General features: G+C 38.8%; 1 protein-coding gene across 8 annotated transcripts in view; it reads right to left on the bottom strand.

Annotated features, from left to right (window-relative positions):
- The window catches only part of SH3KBP1 (SH3 domain containing kinase binding protein 1), a 189,173-nt gene that overhangs the window by 130,696 nt on the left and 38,428 nt on the right, over window positions 1-20,049 (bottom strand). For 6 of the 8 annotated variants that reach the window (XR_001860063.1, XM_017728444.1, XM_017728445.1 and 3 more), the window contains exon 2: window positions 5,124-5,247. Coding sequence is in view for 7 of the 8 variants with exons in the window: in XM_017728444.1 (XP_017583933.1) it covers window positions 5,124-5,247 (124 nt within the window). In the remaining variant the exon portion in view is untranslated. Of the gene's footprint in view, window positions 1-5,123; window positions 5,248-5,391; window positions 5,400-18,812; window positions 18,855-20,049 lie in introns of those variants that run through there. The other 2 variants (XM_017728448.1, XM_017728450.1) reach the window with 2 other exon arrangements.

Here is a 20,049-nt window from a genome sequence, read left to right as displayed (position 1 = left end):
CAAAGCCTGTCTGTGGAGAGGGCCTGAATGTATAAACAGCAGAAGGACAATCCAACCAAAAGAGAGATCAATGTCTTCAAACTTACTGTGTTTGAAAGGAAAACCAAAGGTGAGCATACTGAGGGTCAGACACCTCATCAAGCAAGATGAAGGCAGTCGCTTGCACTGCTAGGTAATAAAATACTTTATGAAAGAGATTTTGAATTTTGCCTTTCTGTTGAAAAATATGACCAGAACCAGAGCTTACATAGATTATTTAACATAAGACTCAGAGTCAACACACTCATATGCTGAGAAGCCAACAGCTTGTCTTTCTAATTAATGAAGTGCCTTTTTGTATGCAAATAATCGAAAAAACTATTGAACAAAATGATGCATTTTTCTTGCAAAATACTTTCCCTATTTCTCTAATTTACAAAAATTTACTTAAATCTCAGTTTTGCATACAACAGACTTGTTATCTATTCCTAAATTAAGCCTATTATATCATCAAACCTATTTTCACAAAACCTCCCTTTTAACATAGCATGCAAATGCTCTCTATTATTTAAATGTAGGCTGGAAGGTAAAATAAATAATTCTCAAGAGAACTAGAAAAAACTTTCCTTGCTTTCAGTATTTGGCTTTGATTAAGAACATGTAACAAATGATGAACTGTTCCAGATTTGCTGGCTCAATGCAGCCTGCAATTACAGTTTATAGAAAACAAATATATCTGACAAGGCAGTATATCTTTGCCTCAAATATGTTTACTCATATAACAATTGTTGTTAGTTTACTTACAAAATACAGTCTATCAGTTCCAGTTTTGCAACTTGACCTAAGCAAGCGGGCTCTTGTTCCCAGCCACACAAAATAGCACAATGAATAAGATACTTAAAAATAGGATACTCAAAAATGACAACAAAACTACTGTAAAATAAGCTATGGCCATTTAACTGTTAAAGCTCATTGCAGGCAAGTTTCCATTATGTCCCTTTATACCTGAATGAAGATCGTACTGAATTTATGACAGATCTAAAATAGTTGCACAACCTCGGATCTGTTTTTAGATTTTTAAAGTTAACACAGAAGAGATGGAATTTCACCATGTTGGAAAAGCATTTAAGGAAAAAAAATACATCTTTCAGTGTTTTTCTGTTCCAAGACCTGGTTGTAATTTTCTTACGTTACTAAATAATTGCAACAATAGCAATAATTTTTTCAAACAATCTGAAAATGTTCTCTCAGGGAAGAAAAGGCTTTCCCATCCTGTTATTACCAAAGCACAACAATGCCAATTCTAAGTAGAAAAAAAGCCATTTTTAATTCTTTTTTTTTTTTAACTCAGCTTTATAAAAGTTTTAGAACAATAGTTCAATACGCCAACAAAAAAATCTTAAGCAGTGAAAACATATACTCAAAGACCCAGTCGTGGTGAGGAAAGGATTTTCTTGGCTTATGAACTGTAGGAGGAAGCAAAAGAATGATCCCTCCCAGGTTCTGGCAAAGGATATGCAAGCCAAGCAACATCTGACATTCCTACAGCTTCAGACAGGTGCCTCAGTGTCACAGCCTTTTTCCCCAGACAGGGCTGATACTGCAGCACCTGAAGCACCCATCAAACCAGCCTAGAGCTGCTACAGCCCTGGGAATAGCCAGGGAAAGCACAAGGTCATCATGCTTCCCCAACCCCATCCCTACACTCGAGCTAGTGGTCCTTTCCTGAGCCTTTCAGAGGTGAAGCATGAACCCACTGCAGTGCTATGTCAAAATGCTGCTTGGTTTCTTGGATGTTAATTGCCATCACTACCATGCTGGAACAGATCTCAACATCTTAGTGAGGTAGGTATTATCCAGGTTTTGCCAATAGGCAGCATAAGGCAGAGACACCTGAAATACATGAAAGTTACTCATAAATCTGGGTATGTCACTGCAATAAATCAGAAAAAGTAAAGCCCTGCCTATGTGAAAAATCAATACATACTAAAATACCTGACCCTAGGAAGGTAAGTGTGGTAATTTGGCCAACAGTTTAAGTGATTCAGCAAAAGTTCCATAACAAGTCTGTGGCAGATCTAGAAAAGAATCCCCTTATTTCTTAAGTGTAGCCCTGACCTCTAGATCATACTTACAACCCTATAAAGAGGTTTATACATCCAGGCCAGGTGTAACAGAATTTCCTAAATTATGTTCACCACAGCAGTCGTCACTGTTTGTTTCCATTAGGTCACTAATATCTGTGGTCAACAAGAAACATTAAAGGATGACACATGTTCTGGTTTTACTGCCCACAGTGAAAAGCAGACAAAATCAAATCCTTCCAGCTCCTCTTGGCCTTTGTAACAAAAACCTCAGTGATTCACAAATGGTGACGTACAACCAGATGCAACCCTCACTGTGTCAGGGAAGTAATAACCCAGGTAGGCTACTGCTGGTGTGGTTACATCAACTTTAATTTGTTCCTACGTCACATGTGTAATCCAAAGTGGTAACACCCATTACTGGTGTGGTTTAACCCCAGCCAGCAAATAAATATTATGCAGCCACTTATTTCAATTTACACTGACCTTATTAAAGCCCCTAATTTCAATAGAGTACTTAGAAACAATTAGCATAAAAAAACAAGATACAAAGTTGGATCCTTAATGTCTTTTTAGTTCAGAAATTCGTTATTTTCCTCTCGGCTACTTAGATGTTTCTTACAAATAACTTAGCTATTTTCCTTGAATACCAGGGTTGGACACTTGTCAATATTTCTCAAGGAAAAACTCTCTACAAGCCAAAAGCCCAAGAGGCCAAGATTCTTCTCAGAATGTAAATGCTTGCTGAAGTGCTGACACTTAAATTAGGCCAACCAAGTTAAGTAGTAAAACTACACAATATAACACCACAGCAGTAGAACAGCCCTTATCATCATCTTGGTAATAAAAACAATGCAGCAGCACAGAATGCTTCACTCCCATATTACTGGATCTGCTCTGAAGTTCTGAGCAGCAGGATTACATTGCCCAAGCAAACAAATAATACTGCCTGCCATTTTCACTGTTGAACAGTGGCTAAAGACCTTTAGATGCATCCCTGTCCCCCTCACTTCCTAACAACAAGGAGAAAAAAAGAAAACAAACCAACCAATGAACCAAACACAAACATCCTGCACCCTCTTTCAGGTCTTTCAGGTCACATTCTGTGATCAGTAAACAGATTTAATTAGGGTTTAGTAAAAATCCCAGGACAAGAGCACTTGAAGAAAATAACACCCATGGCATTTAGAGCTCCCTCTTCAGTAAAATATGGCAACACTTTCCACAAGATTTGCCACATTCATCTTAGAAAACTCTTTCTGAACACAACAGTAACTACTTGCTCAGCTGTCCACACTTAAACAAGGCTACTTTGGCACCATGCTCAAACTGATCCCAGGAAAAATGAGGGGACGCTTGCTTGGCCTTGCTGTGCTCCATGCATCCTTAGCTGTGCTGCCAGACCATGGCATCCTGCACCTGCTTTTTCTGCAGCAGTGGAGAAGCAGCCAACATGAACAGTGCACCAACCCTGACACGATGTCCAGGTGGCCATGAGAAGTGCAATCCTCACCAAAGAAGCCCAAAGAAATAATATTCTAATATGAAATCTGCTACTTCCAAACCTAACCCCTACCTCAACTCATAGATCTTCATGTCAGACTTTGCTTTTCTCCTTTCAGTAAATATGAGGTTTTGTATTCTTCAGCTAGAGACAGAAAAATCTTTCTCTCCTGAATCCTTTAAAGCTCCTAGCCAGAGGGAAGAAAGAGGAGGAGAAACTGCTCTAAGAATCATATTTGGAGTGCTATCCCCTTGTGACTGAACTGAATCCTTGCATCTGCCACAGCTATTAGCCTTCTCCAAATAGCAGCTGAAGCAATATGGAACAAACTTAGTCCCTAGATAATTTCCCAACTACTCATATGGTTCTGTATAGCAGCCATGAAAAATAATAATTCTTAGTAATTTAATTCTGCTGTTGCTTGAAAAACCTATGACCCAAAGCAGAAATGTCGGATGTGTCTCCAGATTCAAGACAACATTGCAAGCCCAAAAGACAAAGCTTTCTGAGAGTTTTTTCCAGTCCTTTCTTTCAGAGGACATCAATCCTTGCAAAAGAGGTAGAGATTAGTCTCCTTCACCTTTTAAGGAAGTCATACATCTTGCAAAAATTATTAATTCTTCTGCACTTGCAGTTGTAAACCTTGAGTATAAGGCCTCTACTGAAACTGTAGCTCTAATAAAATGTTAGCTGATAATACATAAGAGGAAATGTCCATAACAGTCCTAACAGTATAGAAGACATGTCAAAATGGAAATTACATTACAGCAATGATTAATGACAGCAGATTATTCTGTATAAGACAGCAAGCAAGAAACTCTCCAGTGAATTCTCCAGAAAAAATTACAGCTCATGTCTTGCAAAAAGCCAATTGTCGTCCAACAAACAAACAGGAGCATAAACATAACCTAAAGAAAAATCCAGCTTCTATATTGCCATTTTTTTGTTTTGTTCTGATATTTCTGATAGCAGGACTGGGAGCTAGGGAATGAGACAGAAGATTTGGAGGCTTTCATTTTAGCAACCCAAAACCCTATATAGGAATCTGCATTAGGAGTCAAGCCAGACATGAAGAGCACACGTTCCAGTCTCAAACAGAAGACAGCGAAAGACACTTCCCAAGAAACTAATGCATTAAGTTGTATGTTTTCCACTTTTTTCCCCTTTTTTTAGAGCTCTCTGTCCCAGATAAAGCATGAATATGTGAATGTAGACTGACATCCCTGTGCAAAAACCTCCATATATGCAAGCTGCCAGTTCCTCACTTTAATAAGCTTCAGCAATCTCCTCATACAGCTTTCCTTAATTAAATGTATGGAGGAGGGATTTCCTTAAAAAGAAAGGGATGTCTGTGCAAGTTAATGTGGAAATATTAGACATAATACGTGCATCCATATATGCCAGTTAAAGGGGACAAAGATTTTTTACTATTATTATTCCTGCTATGCCTTTTCAGTTAAATAGACTCTAGCTTTGTTTCTAGAAACAAGAAAGATTTACATTTTGTTCTTTGGAAGGCCTGAATTTAATCTGCATTTAATGTCCATGTACTATACCTTTTTTGTTGGTTCTAATAATTGTCTCAGACAACAGTAAAGGGCTTCCATTGGAAACTTCATTTATAGGCTTCTCTGGTGGTTTGTTGGCAGTATTTTCTTTCTTCATGTCCTTCTTTATTTCCTGCAGAAGACAGGTAGAGAGGGAAAAGAAAAAAAAAAAAAAAACCAGTTAAAAAAAAGGTATTACAGAATATTCTCAAGCTCCCAAGATTTCTTAAAACTTCTATGTGCACACCTCTGCCTGCTCTAATGTTACCTCAAAGACTCTTATAAAGTTGAAATGCCACAAAAAGAAAGCAGTTGTCAGTAACCTTTTCCAAGGGACACTATTGTTTTTCTTTTTAAAATAATTCCTTATGTATGTGTGGAAATTGTAGGACAACTTTAAAAATCTCTTAGTAAAGATCACCAAAGCTGAAAGGTGTGAGAGGGGAAAAAAACAGACGTCTCAGTTTATCAAGCAATGAGCTGTACTTTTGATGCACAGGGCAAAATCAGTCCAGTGCTCCTGGTATAAAGGCAGCTAAGTCTGCTTCCCCTCCAATGACAAGCCCACAGAAACAACCACTATAGCAGGAAGAAAAATATTAACTAGGAAAATATGACAAATGTTACCATAATTGGCAGAAGCATATAGAGAGCCTGCTGTCAGAGCTGTTGCTAACACTGACAACATTTTGCTGCTCACTACCTTTTAAGGTGATCGACTTCTTTGGCAGCACATGGAGAAAATATATATGGTGGGGTTTCATGAAAGTAAACCACAGAAAACAGCTTCCCAAGACTTCACCGTTACTACTAGAAATGCACAATACCTCTCTACCAGCTTCTTAGGCAGACTTTAAAAGCCTGTGTTGTTGTCTATACCAAGTTTGACAAAGCATCCAAAAGATAAATATCATAACCTTTCATATCCCTTACCTTGAAACACCACTGAAGCAGACAAATAGCATTACCTCCACTTTCTAGACAGGTAGCTGACACACTACAGAGGCTGAATGATTTGCTTATAACCATGTCCCAAAAAATAAGTTAAAAAAAAAAATCTTGGCTCCAAGCTCTGTCCTAGAGCCACAGAGCCACTCAGGCTGAGAGAGAACTCAGAAGGTCTCTTCTCCAATTCAGTTCAAAGCAGGGTCACCTCTGGGGTCAGACCAGGCTGTTCAAGGCTGTTTGACAAGTTGGGTCTTGAAAACCTCCAAGGACAGAGGCTGCAGAAGCCCACTTCTTTTCAAGTCTCATCTGCTCTGTCCTGTTCTGCCCATCAGGCATCACTGTGATGGGCCTGTCTCTGTCTCTTGGATAACAATCTTTTATGTATCAGAAGGTCCTCCTAAAACCCTGTTTTCAGGGTGAAAAAGGCCACACCTCCCTCAGCACATCCTTAGGAAGCATGTACTCCAGCTTCCACAGGCACAGAACTTGCTTCAGCTCATCAATATCTTGTCTTCATGCAAAATTCTCATCCCATCCACTAAATGGGAAGCTGTTTTCTAGATGTGGACTAGTGAGTGCCAGGTAAAGGAGGATTATCACCTCCCTCAATCTGCAGGCTATTAATGCAGCCCAGGATGCTGTTCACTGTGTTGATGCCAGGGTACAAGACTGGTACATGTTTATGTTGCTGCCCACCAGGACCCACAGGCTCTTCTCAGCAGAGTTGCTCCCAAACCTATCAGGTCCCACTCTGCAGATCTGCCAGCATTCCTCCTTCCCAGGGCTAGAACTAGTATTTGTCCTTGCTGGATTCCATGATGTTCCTATCTGGAGCCCTCTGAACAGCAGCCCTGCCTTCAAGCATGTCAGTTGCTCCCCCAGTTTTATGTCATCTGCAGATTTTATGAGATCTACATTAAACAGGCATCAGGGACAGGTGATGGCTTTGGATGAACTCTTCCCCTCATAAAAACCTCTACCCCTCCTCATCTCTTTCAACTCTCTTACATTCACTGCCCCCTTCTATATCCCAATGCAGGATCAATCTCCACCATCCCACAGCACCGTACCATACATAGGAAATACTATAGATCCTTTTTTTAGATTTTCAGCATATCAGACATGAGCACTAAACCATAGAAAGCACATTTCTATTTGAAGTTTCTGAAGTTGTCATCTGTGGACAGCATCGAGCAAAGCAAGAATTTCCAAGTTATTCTCTGTAAGATGCACCTTAAACCTGACTTGTTTTTTTCACTTTTTATTTCACCAGACCAATTGTTATTTCAAAGCTGACCTATTAGCTATACAACATTAATACAGTCTTCTGTATCTACCCAAAGCATTTTCTGTGTATCAGTGCATTAGCAGAGATAAAACTTTTATAAATGACTGCCTATGGAGGGTACAATAAATCTTTTATCTACTGCCATCACACAGGTAAAATAGTATCTAAAAGACAACTCCTCACAGTAACCACATTAACTGAAATAACAAATGTGAATATGTGTCTGAAAGGTGTGTGATATCTGTGTGATAGATGCTGCTGTTGTTAGAATAAATATTGTGCATAGCTCTGGTAGAAAAGTGAACAAAGTGAGAATTTAAGAACACTATGCATTTAGAAGAATATATCACTTTCTAAAAGACTAGACTTAACACATACATTATTCCACAAGTTTCTTTTTCACATCCTTAAAAAATAAAATGTATAATAAATTACTTCACCCAAAGCTTTACATTTATTTTGCAGCTAGGTGACAAACTCACTGTGTTTTAAAAAATTATCTACCGTTTAAACAGAATTTGTGAGTCAAACAGCATTCTCATGTGAACAAGACCACAAGACAACATCCTACGGAAGACCCCATCTTGCCAGAACTTGCTTCCTGTGTCATTACTGCGTTATTTTTCATTCTTTATGTCAGAATGTAATTAAATCCTCAACTCACAAATTCTGAAACAGCAGTACCATATTTTTAATTGTAAAAATCCTTTTGCAACTTCAAAACTGACAGAGAAAATTGTCTGCTATAAGAGAAAACAGTGCTGTACCCTTTAGTCTCTGGATGAATGTCACTGGTGCCTTTGCTGCTGCTGACAGCTTTTTGAGAAAGCCTTGTTTGGCTCCTGAAAAAAGCAAAGGAATACAAGACAACTCCCAAACACTGGCATTTGTTTGTAGGGTGGGGAGTCTTGCACTTCTTTCTCATCCACTATTCGTGGAAAGAAGAAAGACACATGGGCCGAGGGTCCACTAAACCAAAATTCATATAGAACGTTCAACACCTTGCAGTCACCAAAATTGTCTAAGGACTTCCTTTTTTGTGCCTTTCTAATACTTGTTTGAGCTAATTTTCATTACTGCTACTTTCAATGGTCATGAGAAGGGCCATAATCTTTCATAGCTACTGCCCAGAGTAACATGACATGGTCAATCCCAGCAGCTTGAAAAATTGAAAGGTCCAGGAGGGAATTGAAAGGAAAAGTGGAGAGTTGTCTAAATAATGAAACAGAAATCAAGCACAGGTCAATAAAACCCTACTAAGCCAAAATCTTACCAGAAACATATTCATACTTAGCAATATCCTATGGGAAGCCCATATCTAAGTGGCTTAGCACACATTCTGCAATGAGTTATGCTGGCTTTAAGACCTTTGCATATCTTTTCAATTCATGGTCTTAGTCTACACCATAAGACTAAAAACTTACAAACAAAACCAAACAAATGCCCCAGCCTTCAGCAGCCTCACCACTGTAGCCTGCAGCAAACACTGGTGCCAATATTACAGCCTCTCTCCTCTCTCTAATATGTTGCTTCTGCCTCATTGCTGTCTTCTGTAGTGCTCACGCTTGAGGAATTTAGGATTTTAGAACTTTTCTTCAGTTGTGGCCCAAACAGAGCCAGGCACCCTAATCTTTAGGCCAAAGAAAGAGACCGTAGTCCTATTAAATTCAGAAATATTGACATAGCCCTTTATATCTACCCCCACTCTTATCTGCTGTAAAAAGTAAATTATTACTCTAAAACGCTATAATGCCTAACTCAAAATTGCATTTCTTCTTGAAAAATGAAGTGAAAACAAACACAAACAACTCTGGCCAAACAGATATACCAAGTCAGCTCACTTTATTTTACTGCAAAAAGTACACTGAACATGCCTACCCTATATATTTGGTAAATGAACTACAATGGCCCTAAAACCTTGGTGCTGCATCAGTAGCGGTTATAGAAATCTCTCTGTGTAACCCAATCCTTCCAGATCTGCAAGGAGTCGAAGCCTAACACACGAGGAAAGAGTAGGCAAATGAGCTTGCAAACCCATGCGTATCAAAGGTGGCTTGTGGGAACTTCCCTGGTGTATGACAAAATCTATTTTTAGTTCTGATTTCAAGTTGAAGTTTGCAGATATTATTTCTTTTAAAGAAGGAATTCCATGTACACAAATAAGAAGAAAGCAAAAAAGTTAGAAGTCCTCAGTCTGCGGTAAGTAGTTCAAGAACAGCTGAATTTAAATGCTAAAGGAGGATGAACAGAAACTAATAGTCCAGTTTCAAGTTCAAGGACTGCTGTGTCTTGAAAAAGAAGCTTGTGTAATAAAAGAGAGGAGAAACTAGACAGGTAAGATTTTTGACTACATTATATTGCTCTAATATAGTGGGAAAAGAGCAACCTGCTGTCTGCTCAGCAAGGACTTCAGTGCACCTCCTGACCAGGACTTTTGCACTGGTTTCTGGTTTTATTTTGACTACAGCAGATATATTCCCACCCTAATCAGATACAACCACCATTCACTGTGGGCCAATCTGCCCTTGAGTAGAGCAGGGTGGGTGGACTGGTACTGCAGGACGTCTGAGCCTTGCTGAGTCTCCTCTAAGGGACACAGTGTGAGAACCTTCACCAGGAATCCCTGTGGTGAAACTATCTGGAACAGGCTTGACGACCTCAAGAGCCCTTCCCAGAACCAAATTCACAAGACAGTTGTCAGTGGAAACCCCACACAGAGTCTCAGGAGAAGGAGCTCAAAGGGATCCTGAGTGCAGCGCTTGGCTCTTTATCTCTCCATTCCTGTGAGAGGTTTCTGCAGAATGAGCAGCTGTCTCACTCACACAACCCACTTGCAAAGAGGTAGGCTCTCACAGTGCTAACAGTTTCAAAAATATCTCTAAACCTAATCTTTGGGACTATTTAGTTCTTGATTTTGGAGCACTGCCTGGTATAAATTTCGTGGATCTAAATGATGCACTTCTTTCCTAGCTCACATAGAGATAACTGCAGGTTAATAGCAGATCATTTTCAAGAGGCTATGCCTCAGGAACCCAACCCTTAAGTAAGTAATCTTGCATTTGAACCACTAAACCTAAAAGAGGGCCTCTTGATGCCAGAAATTTTAAGACAGCTTCCATCTCCTGTCTACGTGGGTTTCAGTGTGATTCCAATATGATAAGCAGTTCATACTCAGAAGAAGCATCCTCAATCTGAGAAACACTGAAAAAAACGTAATTGTGAACTTTAAAAATAAGCTTCATTCCATGAAATATTAAATTTTCAAAGATATTATGGGGCAATAAAGCCCATTTAATACATTAAAAAATATTATTTTTTTTGTAACTAGGATTCAACCATACTGCATACATACCAACAGCCAAATCACTGTGAAAAGATTCTTTTCTTCCAGAAAACTTTGAAATCCAAACAAACACAAAATCTTAGACAATACCTGAGCTGGTTTTTTTTGGATCTTCTCTAATCCAATCCTACATCAGTATAAGCCACAGGAAATTTGAAAGATATTATCCTTAAGCTTGTCAGCTTTACAATGTGACAAAACTTCAAGTAACAGCAAATTACATAGTGTGATGGAATCCCATCACATAGGAAAATACAATATATTCAAGTATACCTGTACCCTATTAAATGGCTATTTCAACATATAAAATTTATAAATTAAGTACCTCATCTTTTGTAAGTCAGAAACTATTATTGAAATGACACATGCTTTGTCAATCTGAAGAGAGACAAAAAGAGCAGTTAACAGCTTTCAAAAAGAAACCATAGTTTTTCTACTGCTGTTTGCAACACCTAGCTTTTTTTCAGAATTTCACCATTTGTTACGTTTCAAGAAAAAAGTCTTTTCTCTTTATGTGTCTTTACGTGCTGAAGTTTCCACCCCCCTATCAAAAAGCTTCCCTGAAATTAGAGCAAATGCTTGAATTAGGTCAGCCACAAAAGTTACAGTTAGGAAAGTACAAGAACTTCTGCCATTTTACCTACACCAACGTTTCACTTTTTTTTATTCTAGCAGTTCTGACCTTTACAGGAAACTCAGCTGAAAACATTTGAGGAAATTGCTGCAACCTTTTCCGTGACTCTAAATGAAACAAAATGCTATTTTGTACTGCTGCAGGTACAAAATCCTAAAGTCAGTACTTCATTCCTCAAAGCTGTTGGGAGCCATGAAAAATTATGAGAAAAATCACTATCAGACTATAAGGTGATTTATCTGTGGCTTCCATATAAGAGGAACAACAGTTCTTGCATCCTGGGAGCAAGAGGTTTAATCAAAATCAAAGCTTTTGAAAAAAAGACGCATACTGAAAGAGTTAAAAGCTGAGAAATAATGAGTCTTTCACAATTCAAAAGTCTGCAGCATGTGCCCTGCTTGAAGACAAATATGGGAGCAGGAATAAGAGCCCAGAACCATACACAGCCAAGAGGAAACAACACAACACCTTTGAATTATCAAAAGATGACAGTGGAAATGTGAGGAGCACTTTGACCCCTCTGACAAACAGAATGCTTTTCCTTCAATCCCTTTTCTCAAAACCATACTTTACATTTCAAGAGACAAATACCACCATGATTTCCTGCAAACAAATGTCTGTAACTTCAAACAATATGTGAGTTCAATTATCAATTTATATTAAATGCCTCAAAATAAAACTCTGCTGGACAGTACATCAATTCAATATTTAGTCCTCCCAAGAAATTTCCTATGATATTTTCACTAAAATGAGTTAAGGGTTATGGAAAAATTATAAATGTGCTCAGTTAGAAACATAACTCTGATTTTCAAGAATCTTGTAGTTCTAGTATAAATAAACAATACACCCTGAAGCGAGGTTGGAACAAACTTTCCCAGCAACTGAACTAGAATCAAGACAAAAATTATTTTCAACCAGAAAGATGTTGCCAGCACTAAAATACAATATACTTTCATAGCATGAGCTTTACTTTCTGTAAAAAGCAATATGACAACATTTCAGGGACAAATAAGAAACTACCTAGCTTTTCTTTTCCTGGCTTCTGCAATAGTAGCCTTTAGTTTCTCTTTCCAGGGCAATACCAGGTCCAAGACACAGAGGGAGGACATGGGACCTTCAAGCACTGTGATCAAGACTGAGATCTCCCCATCAGCTGGTCATGACAGGAGACACTCCCCAGTGGCTCTGTCAGCAAGCAGAGGGAGAAGGATGGTTTGGAGATTGTTCTACCTTAGCAGTGATCCCCAGCTTCTAAGAGAGGCACAGATCCCAAACTGCTACTGCACACATCCTCTGAGCTTGTGACAAAAGATACGCTCTTGTTTCACTGCTGCACGATTCCACATCCTCTCTTCTTTTTCACTATCAGCTTATCCCAAATTTATAGGAAACGTTCCCAGCTGTCTGTCAGGCATGTGATTGAGGAAAAAAAAAAGACAGGGTTAGAGTTCATGAGCCTCCAGGTTTGTGCTAGTACCACCTAGTCCTGGGGTTATTTCTAACCACAGCCTCCTAAACCTCTCCGGTTTTTGTATCTAGCCTTTAAAATCAAGTCTGTTTCTGCGGCTCACATGACTTCTATCTGATTTACAGCTTGATAGAGAAAGTGTTATTTGCTCAGGAAGTTTTACATACTGAACAATTTATCTACTCTAGCAGAACGGGCACCTTAAGGATGAGGACTCTGACCTGCTTTACCCTCCTTTGCTTTTCTTGTTGTGTTACATAAAACAGATGCACTGATTTGCTCTCTCCCAGCACAAATGAAGCCTTGAACACAGCCAGAAGTGCTGCTTTCGTGGCTGCTCAGGTAAGCCCATAGTGCCACCCTTGCTTCTCAGATGGAAGGGTCTTATGAACACTGCAAAGCTTCATGTCAGGACACTGTTCCACTATTTATTGTACACCTAGAACCAGCCTGCACAAAGATAAATTCATTACACAGCCTTAAGTAAAGGCTTCTACAGCCCATCTGTCATGTGCATTGTTCTTAGAGCATTTAAATATTCATTTTAGCACTAATTTTATTTATAAACTTTACTTATTACAAAGGTCATACCTCAAACATTTGAGACAATAGTGGGGCACTTGAAAACATCCATGTAGAAAAATTAATGCGTCAGATTTAATCCAAACAACTGGCAACAAACAAATTTACTATGAAGTGACAAACCAGCAGTTGTTATGAAAAAAACATTAATTCCTGCATCCAGTGTATTCTACATTAACCACAAAAGTACTGCACTGACGGCACAGTGCAACCTGCTTGGGCTTAAACTGCTGGTGGCTTCTCTGTGATATCCTTGTGTGAACTCTCCCTGTTTATCCCAGCAGGAGATGCCCATGCTACAATGCCCTCCCTACCACAGGAGACCACACTGTGCCACACTTATATCCTCTGCTCCTCTTCTACACATCAATAACCAGTCTACTACAGCAAACTCAAGCTCCTCTTTTAAAGAATCTCCACATTCTTCCTTTTTCGTTACAGATTTGTTGTGTCTTTTGCACATCTTTCTGATAAGCAAAGATCTTCTGGATAGGATTTACACTCTTACATATGTAGAAAGCCTTGTGCTTTTAGAGAGATGAGTGCATACTTTGTAATAAAATTAACAAAACTCTCAGATTTGTTGAGTCTTATGCAATCTTTCAGCTCTGCTTTTCTCTGAATATGTGCGTTTCTGCATTCACTCAGTTCAAGAAATCTTGTTCCATCCTTTAGCCTCACACTTCATATTTCAGTTCAAAAGGAGACAGCTCATATTTACCTATACCAATTAGTTTACTGTGGTTTTTTTAATTACCAAAAAAAAGAAAAGATTAAAGAAACATGGGGGAGGCAGAGGGGGAAGGGAGATGGAGGCTACAAGAAACAGCAAGGAATACAACAGTAAGAAAAGTGGAGAGCACCTTGTAAAACAAACAATCACAAAACACCACCTGTCTCAGAGAAAGCCAGGAAGAAAAAAGAATACACCCTCTGCACATTGTGGTTTGGGTTTTGGAGACGTGCTTGGCTACATCAGTGATCAGCTTTACTACCACCAAAGCAAGCAATTCATTACATCCTAATGCACTTAACAGATCAAGACTGAAAATTATAACTAGAGCAACAAAAGAAGGGAAATAGGAAAAACATGGTGTGCTGGATGCCACTCCAAGCCACTTGATTCGTCCTGACCCATTTTTTTTCAAATGACAGTACCTCTATCTGAGGCCTCACAACCTAGGTGTAAGCAAAAGCATAACTGATGAACAGACACAGCAGATGGCAGGAAGCACAAAGAAGCAGAAGCGATTGGCACAGGCCGGGTGCATAAGCACTCTAGCATTTTGTAAGCACTGTGACAAGACACCTCTAAGGAAGACTTTGAAAAACAGTGAATACATTTGTTGATCTTTATGTGCAGGTTCCCCAAAGTAGGTGAGAAGTACAAAAGCAGAAGCTTGTTATAAATTTATTTAAAAGGTGAGGAAAACCAAACCCGTCACCTTGTCACCAGAACAGAGAGACACACCATCCATGTATGAGACACTTGAGAGATGATGACCCAAAGACTCTAAGATTTAGAGTAGGCAAGTTGTAGAACTGACATGGACTTTGCATTTCAGAAACCTCCCAGAGAATCACACTGTATGACTGCAGCGGGTCTCACAGCCTGCAGATGAACTGGAAGCAACTTCCTGATTTCATACTGCTGTAGAGTTGTCTGCTAACACCTGCCCATGAACCCCTGCAGTATACACTCCTTCCCAGTTTTAATCTGGGGCTGAGAATTTGTTTTACATATTTGCAACATATGTGAGTACTGGGATTAAGGGCAAAATGCATTGTTGCCATGGGGAAGGTGTTTGACAACCAGACTCTTTAACTGGCACCCTTCTCCCCCATCTCTACAATCTTCATGCCAATAGATGGCCAGCCAGGCTTTTATCAGCTGGAACTCCTGCCTTGCACCTGTGTTTGGCAACAGCACAGTGCATTTGTGTGCATTTCAGCCACGCAGTGTTCTCAGCACATCCACACACACATCTGTGCAGGTGCTCCTCCCTGCATCCTTGAATACTGTGGGGAGGTACAAAAGGTGCTTCTCAGCCATCCTCCCCCCAGTCCAGCTCCAGCAGAATGAAATTACTCAAGCAGTTTCAAATAAAAATAAATTTCTTCACACAAAAGTTCCATTTTTGTCCAGCTATTAGAAGCATTGTTAACTTTGCCTGAAAGTGCAATGTCATTCCTCATTTCTTTGAGTGGAGAGTGGGATATGCAAGAATTTAGCACGCTAACAGTTTTTCCCCATAGAAACCTGGCCTTATTAAAAAATGCATCAGACTACAGTTTTAGACGGTGAAAAATGGATATTTCGTGTAGCAGAAATATTTCTGCTGTCAGTATAAAAAACTCCGTGCATATTAGCACATAAAGCATACATATCTATATAAGAAGCTTATAATATGTATAAGAAACTACTGTTATAGTTATGTTCTTTCTCACAACCATACCAATTTGAACAGATGACCAATACAGAAAAAAGCGACGACACATATTCTTAAGAAAAAAGTGCTGGGAGACATTATCACAAATTGTAACATGTTAGATAGATAGCAGATAAGCTATCTCTATGACACAGACAGATTTAGAGAGAGACAAAGTCACATAAATCCTTTATGCAAAATCCTATCACAAACCAGATGATCCTTAACAGCAGGATTTTCTAATGAGAACATTAACTGACTCACCCAGTATCTTGCATTCTCTGTTTAAAATCATATGGAAGGTTTTTTTATTAAATGATTTATCTTTTCTAAATGATGTTGTACAGTGAAAGAGAAACAACAACAACAAAAAAACCCCACACAAATGGAAAGGAAGTCACCGAGCTACACAAAAACATACAAAATACATAAAATACAGCTGGCACAGAATTTCAAAATTTTTATTTCAACCACACTTAAAAAAACCTTGGTGATGGTCCAAACAGCCATTTTTCTATCCAATTAGCAAGTCACAAAAAATTGTACAAATTCCTATAGAGGTCTTCAATCACATAATTCTGCATTATAGAATGAAGAACTGTGCCATAAAAAGGTTAGGGCAAATTACAGAAATTCCTATTGTTCTTTGACAGACCTCTCATCAAATATTCTATTGAACCAACACATTGCTCAACCCTCTGCAGTATATATCTATTAAGGTTATGCAGAGAAGTCCACTGAACCTGCATAGGGAGGGCAAGTGTTGGGTAATTCCACTGCATGTAAAATTAGAACTGAGATTCTTGAAGATGAATCACTATCTTAAAAGAGTCCCCTCAAACAAGCTGAGATTTTTTCAAGACAAAAACCAGGGACCATGAAAATATTTAGAGAGAAAGATAGTTACAGCATTACAGGATTTTTAGGGCTTTGTTTGTTTGTGTAGCCAGTTGTATGAAAGCTTGCAGGAATTAATGAAATAAGAAACCTGGATTAAATCAGGGTTAATGAGATCAGGAGTAGACACATCATTATTCAAATCACACACCATGTGAATAGTATGCACTGCCAGACTTGTAAATCAGAGATTAGAATTTAACACTCTTCCTTCTGCAGTCTGACAGTTTAGGGCTAGAGGTCTCTTTATAAATATTGCTGGCATCCACCTGCCACAGCTTCACAAGACAATGTATTATGATTCCAGGTTTTCCTGGTGCTAAGTACCAACAATTTCAAGATGTAACCGATGGCAGAAGCAGTTCCTCAGCACTTCTGACAGTCATGCTCCTCAAGTCTTACAACCCTTGCAGCTGTCAAGCAAAATTTGTTATTTAATTATTTTCCATCTTAATTGGACCTTTCTTCCTGCAAACATTACAGCAGGTACAGGTTAATTCATGTAGTTTGGAATGGGGCGATATACCTTATGGATTCCTTTTTGTCTGGATAGCCTTTTGAGTTCTGGCATGTTGCTAATATGCTCAAACCCAGAGGTAGTTTCTTAGGGGAAAAAAACCCCAAACTGTATGAAATGAAAAGATTCAGAACAATTTTAATAATCCCCATTAAAAGATGTCCTGGAACCATGGAAATTCCTTTATAAAATGTAGGTCACATGTTTCTTTGGAGGTATTAGACTTAATTCTAGAGATCTGATATTTAGAAAAGATAGCCCTATTCATAAAATCTTAGTAGCTGGGAAAATTGACCCAAACCTTAACCAATGGGTCTCAAAAAGCCTCTAGAAATGCAGCAGCTGTCCTCTACACTTGAGACTGTTTTCTCTTAGTAGAGTGGAGGTCGCTGGACAAAGATTTTCATAGTAGAATTTTTTAGGCTCTTCATATATTCTGTCTGCTCTTTTACAGCTGGGAAAAAAAGAAAAAGGAGGGGAAAGGAGATGTATAGGTCAAGCTATTCTAGCAAAACGACCTCCTATATCTTGGTTTTATCCAAGAGAAAAGAGGTATAAAGAATGCAAATAGAAGAAATAACCATGCTCAACACTGACCCAGAACAGCAGAGAGTGTTGCTCAAGACTAAAAAATGTGTGATGGGTGCTACAACTGCTTGAGAGAGTTTGATATACCATTGGTATTTGTAGGAGAGGTGCAGCCTAGCGTCATAGATGGGAGAAGATTTGGTGACCACAATCCTCACCTCAAATTACTTAATCTCATAGTTACTCAATGTTTGCAAAAGAGATTGGCATGCTACCTTTGAAGTCATGCATCATACTGAAACTACCTTTGCAGTTTCTCAATCTAGTGTTTATTCAGCCATCATGAAACTTTAAACAAACCTGCATGGCTATCAGAGCCACACAGGCTTACTGGCTTGTATTACAAAACAACCAAAACTGTATAGGACATATAATGGTCAAGTCCACATGAGAAAAAATGATGTGTACCTGCTTAGCACACTCAGCAGGTTTCCTGTTCACAGACAAGTTGCATAAGAAAGTATGATCTTTATTTGGATAAGTCTCCTTCCAAGCAGAGACAGCTATTTTATGGTTTCTCCCAACGTACCATGTGGTACCAGCATGCTTGAGGCTCACTGTTACTGTAAATAAGATAGAGGTAAAAGAAAAGCACTGATTATGCAGTTCTGTTGAGGGGAAATGAAAGTTTAAAGATGAGAGTTAAAGAAAGAAAGCAGACAGCAGGTGCATAGGAGTCATCAAGGATGATGAACTGGTGCAGTCTGACCATATATAAAGGCATATTGGAGCTCCAGAACTGAGTCCTCTGAACCCGTTTGCCTTGCTGAGCATCACTGAATGATGATGCAGATGATGCAGACTGATTCAGCCAGCAGAAACAAGATTTCAGCATCTACAAACACCCAGGGAAATTTCCTTTAGGTATTTTTAAATTTAAAAACTTAATACATTAGTTTTCATTTTTACCTTTAAACAAGAATCAAGGGGGAAAAGTTGCATATGTCATACGTAGAAGAAAGACCTATTTTTTGATCTAAGCATTAACAATTCTTTTTACTCACCAATTTATCAAGAAAATATTTATTCATTTTGAACATTTGATACACTCCTGGTCTGAGTATTGTGACCTGAGGGAAGACACTGAGTGTTACTCCTCTGTGTTGAAGAGGACTCACCTACATTTCCAGCAGACTTTAGTGCAACTTTAACTATTAAACTGCTATGACTCCAATTATATATATGCAGATCTATGCCTTAAAATTCTAAATATTGACTTATACAATTCTCAGGATGACAGGAAAAATGACAATATATGACTTAGATTTTGTTCCCCAAGAGCAGCCTTCCTTGAAAGTAGCTCCCTGCCATAAAAGATAAATGTGTATGCACAATACAAATCATAGAAAATTAAGACAATCATTGGATAATTAATACAAATACAAATATCTCTTGAAAAGAATGGGGAGAAATCTCACTTAGCAGAAGGAGTATCCTTCCATTTGTAGCAAATATTGAACTTAAGAAGTTTCAGGCAAAGCAGAGAAATTTGCCAGGCAATTCATAAGAGTACTCTATCCACCCTGCTCCTCAACTGTATTTTTTACTGGGGAGGCAAAAAACAACACTCCTTCTTCTAGATACTCTGATATCTTCTAGAAATTACAGGATATTCTAGATGTATTTAGATTTAACCTCCTTCACTGCAAAATGCTTTAAGTTCAGATGCAGGGGTTTTTTACCTTTACAGTATTAAGCTTGACAGCACAGCATAAACCATTTCTTCCTTTGTTTTCATTGGGAGCCCTTCTTGATGCATTTCCTTCAGGCCAAGGAGAACACTTATACTCAGGCAGTCCTACTGATTTTAACAGGCCTCATCAGGAAATAAAGTTTTTAGGCCCATTCCTCAGGAAAAACAAGACCTCAAACCTCTCAGCCCTTCTTACACTTTGCATGCACATTTCCTCTCCTCTGTGATCCACTAAATGGGGAAATACTGAGAAATAAAGAAATTATCTAGGAACAGCCACACAGCAGTGGTTTAAAGAAACACCCAAACATAGATGTGCTCTATTTTGTAAACAGCATACTCATAATCCCAAATCAACTAACAGACTCCTTCAAGAAAGTCATTAACCCCTCTAGACAAGGGCTGTGGCGGACACTTCCCAGAATTCATGGGAGTGGTGGCCTGGGAACAGATACCGCTGAAAAGGAAACAGAGCTTGAACACACATAATACTATACTGAAAAGTACAAAAGGCAAAGCTATGCCTTTTTATCCCAGAATAAAACTGC

The sequence above is a fragment of the Corvus brachyrhynchos genome, unplaced genomic scaffold, assembly GCF_000691975.1.
Source record: "Corvus brachyrhynchos isolate BGI_N302 unplaced genomic scaffold, ASM69197v1 scaffold11, whole genome shotgun sequence".
Lineage (NCBI taxonomy): Eukaryota > Metazoa > Chordata > Aves > Passeriformes > Corvidae > Corvus > Corvus brachyrhynchos.
Note: the sequence above shows the minus strand (reverse complement) of the source record. Positions and strands in the feature narration are given on the sequence as shown.